The following is a 6,697-nucleotide window of genomic DNA, read 5'->3' as shown; positions in this document are numbered from 1 at the left end:
GAGGGCACAAGGAAGTCTAGATGCAAAGCATCAAAATGTATTTGATTGAAGATTTGTTTCATAAAATACTTTATCCTTTATTTGGATACCTGTGGAAATAAAAACCGAAATAATAACTAGCTGTAATATAAATCTGAATCAAAATAATTGAGCTGGTAGGGACCTAAGAGGTTATTTAAAGTCTCTGATTTATAACAAAATCGCAGATTAGGAAGTGACTTGTCTAAAGGTACACAGATGACCTGTAGGAAAAAAAGGAGTGTAACACAGATTTCCTGGCTATAAACTTCAGTATCATTTTAAAATAATGCTTTTATGCATACATACAAATTATATTTTAAACTTTTCATTAACTAAAGATAACTTGAGTTCAATTCACCTTCTGAATAAAACTTTATAAAGCCATCCATTTCCAGATATAAATGAAAAGTTAAGGAGATCAGATGCTATCATGAAAAAGGTAGTGTTTGCTTTTGTTCCTCACTAACAAAACATTCAAATTCTTACCTGATTACAAAATCTGCTTTATTGGCATTTAGTCAGGCCAGGCTGGAGGGGACAAGACTAAAACAATTAAAAAAAAAAATGCTCTGAGAAAAAACAAACAGTCACAGAAATCTGAATATCTGTAACTGTAGGAAGGAGAAAGGCGGCAATAAAATGTATGCATTTTAAATTTCTAACTTTTTAAAAACGGGAGCATTTTCTCTGGCTAGCAATGATAAGTTTTATGACTCTGGCCTACAAACACAATGTTCACGCCCCTTCATCTTCCACAAAAATTTGAGGGGAAAAAAATCTGAAGTAAAAGTGGGACCCTGTATCGTGCTAAACTCTGAAGAGACAAATGTAACCAACCTCGAGTGCTCTAAGAAAGAAGATCCAGAACAAACCTTCTTTATAACTCTCCCCACCCTGGTTCTTATACAACACGTACACACTTTGGAAAGACACTCTAGTTCAACACTGTTTTCCTCCACTCTCTCCACTGCAATTCCAGAAGCCCTGAAGATACATCAAAGGCCTTCTCATTACTGGAAGTAGCATCTCCGTGGGCTCCCAAAGAAATAAAGAGGACACCACAGAGGCATTCATGCCACAGATAACTCTCTTCCCTGGCACAGAGCCAGTGCGAAGGTGCTGACAATATTTACTGGAGCCAGATTGACTCCCAAGCACTACTCGATGAAGAGATACCAGGAGCTGATGATCCAGGCCACCGCCCTCCACTCTCAATTTCCGTCCCCCATCGAAGCCCCAGGTACAAAGCCGTTGCGTCATCAGATCGCGCCAGCCTGGCATACCCCAGCCCCAGTTACCCTCCCCCCCACCAGCCGCCAAGCTCGCCTCCACCAGCCGCCCTCCAGCTGGCGCCATCGCGCACCCTCTCAGGTTCGTGGTTCCCGCCCCCTTTCTACTTCCCCAGCCCGCCCTTCCCCCGCAGGTCTGCGGCAGACGCACGATCTACCTGTGTCTCTGAGCTCGCGCTCCTCCTCTTCCTCCTCGCCATAGAGACAGCACCCGGCGGCGGCGGCGGTGGCGGTATCGGCGGCGGCAGCGGATGCCCCATAGACACCTCTCGCCCAGCCACGGGGAAAGGGGAGCCGGAGCTGCGCCGCGCCTGCTGCGCCGTAGCTTCTCGCACGTCCTGGCGGGGGCGCCAGATGATGACGCGACGCGCAGGGGCGGGGCGGCGCGCGGGGGCGGGGCGCGCAGGGGACGCGGCGCCGGCGTGGGACCGCCCGGCCGGGCCGCGGAGGAGGGCCTGCCTGTCCCGGCGGCGAGCGGCCCCTCGCCCGCTGCCCGCGGTTGTAGCGCGTGGCCCAGGGACCCCGAGCCGGGCGTGCTTAGTGAAGACGCGGCTCCCAGCGCTGGAGCCGGGGGCGTCCCTGCGCGCTTCCTCTGCCGCTGGAGGGCCGCCGGCTGAGCAGCTGGGAGAAGCAGGCCGGAGCCGCTAGGGCCGCGGGCCCGGGACCCGAGGAGGATGAGCTGGCTCTTTCCCCTGAGCAAGAGCGCGACCTCCTCCGCAGCTGGGTCTCCCGGTGGCCTCACCAGCCTCCAGCAGCAGAAGCAGCGCTTGATCGAGTCCCTCCGGAACTCACACTCCAGGTGACTGGTCGCTGCTTCTCTGACAAGAGGGAAAAGTAGGGCGGAAGGGCGGGCTGGTCCCTACCACCCTCAGGCCCTCGACCGCCAGCGGCCTCCTTTTCATAGACTTCTCTTCCTCGTGGGTCACACGTTTTGCTCGCCCGTTCCTACCTCCTGTTTACTCTTTTCCTCTGGAACCCCTTGCTTCCTGCCCACCACTGTTCAGCCCGTCTACTTCTGACTTGCGCATCCATCCTGATACCTCGCTGCTGACAGTCATCACTCTCATAGTCTATATCCCTTAGTCCTTGGTGTCCCTGCCTTTCTCTCTAATCTTTCCCGTTGCCCCACTTAATTGCAGCATTAGCAGAATTATTAAAATACGTGGCTAAAGAGAATTGCAAAGAATAATCTCCAAGTTTCACAAAGGAAAAGAAGCCATTGCAACATGAAAGGAAAGGGAAACCAAAGTTTTCATCAGTGAATTCTCTGACAGTTCTTGAATGTCTAATTAAAAACTTACCCTAAGCCAGGCGTGGTAGCGCATGCTTGTAATCTCAGTACTTGGGAGGCTGAAACTGGAGGATCACGGTTTGTGGACAGCCTCAGCTTACCTTAGGAGGCCTTCCGCAACTTACTGAGACCTTGTTTTAAAATAAAGCATAAAAAATAGGGCCGGGTGTGTGCCTCGGAGGTAGAACGCCCCTGGGTTCCATCACCGGTACCGCTAAATAAATAAATAAATAAATAAATAAATAAATAAACTTACCCTGTACCAATAAACTCGCCTCATTTTATAACTACTAGTGTCTGTACATTTTCCTGAATATTCTTGAGTCCACACTGAGGAAGTGCTGTATATCTCTATGTTTTGTGGTCATCTAATGAATGTTCTATTTTACAGTGCTCAAAAATCTTTTGCAATTCAAATTATTTCAACTGTTTTTACTGTAAATTGGTTTGCTGTGGTCTTTTATATTCCAAATGTCTGACAGTCAGTGGTTTTTAAAAATTAGAACTGCTTCTTTGTATTGTATGAGTTTTACTTAACAGTTTCACAACATGTGTTTCATGGAAAGATTGTCAATATGGTTAACCTCTAGCAATCCCCCCTCCCCCTTTTTGGATGGAACCCAGGGGTATTCTACCTCCGAGCTACACCTCTGCCCTATTTTTTATTCTTTATTTTGAAACTGGGTCTCACTGAACTGCAAATGACCTCACTAAATAGCTGAGGCTGTCTGCAGCCTGCATCCTCCTGTCTCAGCCTCCCAAATGCTGGGATTACAAACATGTGCCACTATGCCCGGCTTCTAGCCCTTTTTAAAATAATCTTTTCATACATTTGGAATATATATCATGAGATAATAAAATTGAGTAATTCCTATTAAACAGGCTATCATGGACCATTTTATCCAATACACCTCAATAATTTTTCCAAAGAAGTTATAATTTAGAATAGTGACGAGTATATTGCTAAAAGAAAAATTCACTGCAAATTCAGTTTAGCTAAAATGAGGCCTGTTGCTGACTAAACATCAAATGTTTCTCGGTTCTTCACCTATATTATTCTGTGTATTCAGAACTTTCAAAAAATGAAAACTTGTATTTTTTTTGTTTTTTTTTGTTTTTTGTTTTTTTTTTTTTGGTGGTACTGGAGTTCCTGGAAGCCCTTCTACCTCCGGGCTACACTCCCAGACCTATTTTTACATTTTTATTTGGAAACAGGGTCTCCTAAGCCAGCGCACGCGGCTGGCTTTGAACCTGCGTGATCCTCCTGTCCCTGCCTCCCAAGTGCGGGGATTACAAGCGTGCGCCACCACGCCCGGCAAACTTGTAGTTTTTAACAGAAAAGAATGACAGGCTATTATTGATGGCTTACATTTTGGAAAATTAAGTTCAAAAAGCTTACAAGGGTTTGGGGAGGAAAGATGTGGTGATTCCTTTTCTTGCCTATCATAAGGGTCACAGCCGATACTCCTATAAGAAAAGGTGTGTTACAAGAGAAAAGCGTAACAAGTTTATTTAACTAAAGTTTTATGTGAAATGGAGCCTTTCGAAACAAAGACCCAGGGAAAACTATTGGTATAGTTTGGGGTTAATGAGGAATGGCTAACTGTAGAAATGTGATCACATAAAAGGGTTGATGAACTGAAGTGGAGAAACAAAGAAAGGACTGCCTGTTCAGATGCTTCTGGGCCACTCCGTAGCCCTTCTTCCCCTCAGGTGTAGGTATGGGCCATTTCTAAGAAGGAGGGTTTTCTAAGGAGGGGGATGTGACCTTTCTAGATGTTGTGGTTTGCTCTGGAGGAGAGGACTTGTAGTTTCCTTAGCCAGTTCTGAGGAAGAGGAATCCTTATTTTTATGACTACTTTGGGGGAGAAAGAAGAACAAGAGATTGGAGGGTAAGAGAAACATTTTGTTCATGGGAAGGTGGCATGTGCCTTTAATTTCAGTACTTGGAAAATGGAAAATTCAAGGCCAACCTCAGCAACTTAGGGAGACCCTGTTTCATAATAAAAAATAAGTACAAATAAAAGGGGCTGGGGTGTAGCTTAGAGGTAGAATGCTCTGGGTTCAATCCCAAATGCCACACACACACAAAATAATAATAATAGGGATTTTAAAAGGATGATTTTGCTTCTGCGACCTTCTAATCTCTTTTAGTCCAAAGTACTTCGCAGGCCAGAGTGCCATATTTTGGGATAAAACTTTGTAAGCCCCAACATAAGCCAATCTTATTTGAAACTGTGTTCTTTACTAAGCTGTAGGATTACGAAATGGAATATACTATTCTAGTCCAACTATTGCAGAAGCACTTTTTAGAATGACACCTTTGGAATTAATTGCTTTTAGTCCTTTAGTATATTTAATTATTATTATTATTATTTATTTATTTATTTATTTGTGTGTGTGTGTGTGTCTGTGTGTGTGTGTGTGTGTGTGTGTGTGTGTGTGTGTGGTACTGAGGTTCTTGGAAACCCTTTTACCTCTGGGCTACACTCCCAGACCGATTTTTTAATATTTTTATTTGGAAACAGGGTCTTTTAAGCTAGCGAGGCTGGCTTCAAACCTGTGCGATCCTCCTGTCTCTGCCTCCCAAGCGTGGGGATTACAAGTGTGTGCCAACACGCCCGGCATTAAGTATTCTTAATACTGGTAGCTTTTGTCTTTTGAGGTTGGATTTTTTTTAATACTCTAAAGTCACTTTGAAAGCTGGTAAATGGAAAGTGATGATCTATAATTTTTTTGTCTTCATAAATTAATATTGTAAAGCTTCATCTAAGGAATTCTAAAATTGTCTTAAGAGGACCATGAAATACCCTGAATTGAATGCAGAAAGGGTCCACTGTGTATATATTTTTTGAGCCAGAAATTTTGGACATGTGACACTACCCACATGTTTTGTAGTGTTATGAGCATATGACTTTAAGGATTTGATTTCTGTAAGTTATAAATTATTTTATAATAATACTTGAAGTTTTATTTTATTGAAATATATCACATTTACAAATTATATTTGGATAATTTTGGAGACATTTAAAGTAGATCATATGCTACCAGTTTTCAAAGAAAGGTATAACCCAGAAAAAAAGTCCCATCTACCTATTCTTGTTAAGTCCACCCTTTAACTAATGGCATATGTTTCTAAGCTAGCTAATAAAAATAATGGATCTGTTCAGTATCTAACACTATGTTGCTTGATTAACCAAAATAGTAGTCTACCTTATGTGTAAAAACTGCAGACACCAAGATTGGTTATTCTGTAGTGCACTATGTAAAAGTTAAATAATATTTCAGATATTTTTATGAATAATACAAAATCTTGCTAAATTACAAACCTCAAAATTTTGTTGCATGCTGCCCAAGTCCCTCATATTTCATATTCTTTTTTTAAATTTAAGGTTAATAAGTCTGACTGAAAGTGTTCAATTTTTTTTCTTCTGCTTTTACTGAGTAATTTTTTTCCCATGCTATTCTCTTCTTTCCCTTGGAACTCTTATCTAAAAATTCCATTTCAACAAAGAGTCCCTTTCCCTAATGCATATAAACTCATTTTCAGTTACTTCAGTAAATTCTTACCTTCTCTCATCTTCCTCAGGTTTCTCAAGAAGGTTAGGTGAAATTTATCAGTATTTACTCTAGTCTCAGTGGTATGCAGAGCAAGTGGTAAACTGTCATAGTCCCTGAACAAGGTATTTAACCAAAGCATAACATGCTTAAGTTGGCTATGAAAATGGAAACAAAGTTATAGTGGGCTAGCTCAAGTACTATATCCTATATTCTGAAAAATAATTATTACAGTATTCAGTTGACCACTAAAATTTCTGACTTTGCCTATAGGAGAACTAATTCTATTTTTTTTTTCAACATTTAAAGAAATTCGCTTTATAAGACACTTGGTTTCCTATCCAAATTTCCTCTGACTTATTGAGTGATCCCTGTTTTTAATCCCTTCCCTTCCATAATGCCACAGACTTAGTGGAGATTGGATTCTTTCAACCTCAGAAGTTGAATAATAACTGTTTAGACCAAAGGCGATAGTCTCAAACCACCCTCTACTCCTTTTTCTGCATGTAGAACTCTTGACCTAATCTTGGTCAGTGAG

General features: G+C 42.4%; 1 protein-coding gene across 3 annotated transcripts in view; it reads left to right on the top strand.

The window, feature by feature from the left end:
- Positions 1-1,984: 1,984 nt before the first annotated feature.
- Positions 1,985-6,697, top strand: part of VPS37A (VPS37A subunit of ESCRT-I) — a gene marked incomplete at both ends in the record, with an annotated part of 37,869 nt that continues 33,156 nt past the window's right edge. For all 3 annotated transcript variants that reach the window (XM_080709695.1, XM_080709694.1, XM_080709693.1), the window contains one exon: positions 1,985-2,109. In XM_080709695.1, coding sequence (XP_080565821.1) covers positions 1,985-2,109 — 125 coding nt within the window. The remainder of the gene's footprint in view (positions 2,110-6,697) is intronic.

The sequence above is a fragment of the Muscardinus avellanarius genome, assembly GCF_963383645.1.
Source record: "Muscardinus avellanarius genome assembly, chromosome: 14".
Taxonomy (NCBI): domain Eukaryota; kingdom Metazoa; phylum Chordata; class Mammalia; order Rodentia; family Gliridae; genus Muscardinus; species Muscardinus avellanarius.
This window is presented reverse-complemented; position numbering and strand designations above follow the sequence as displayed.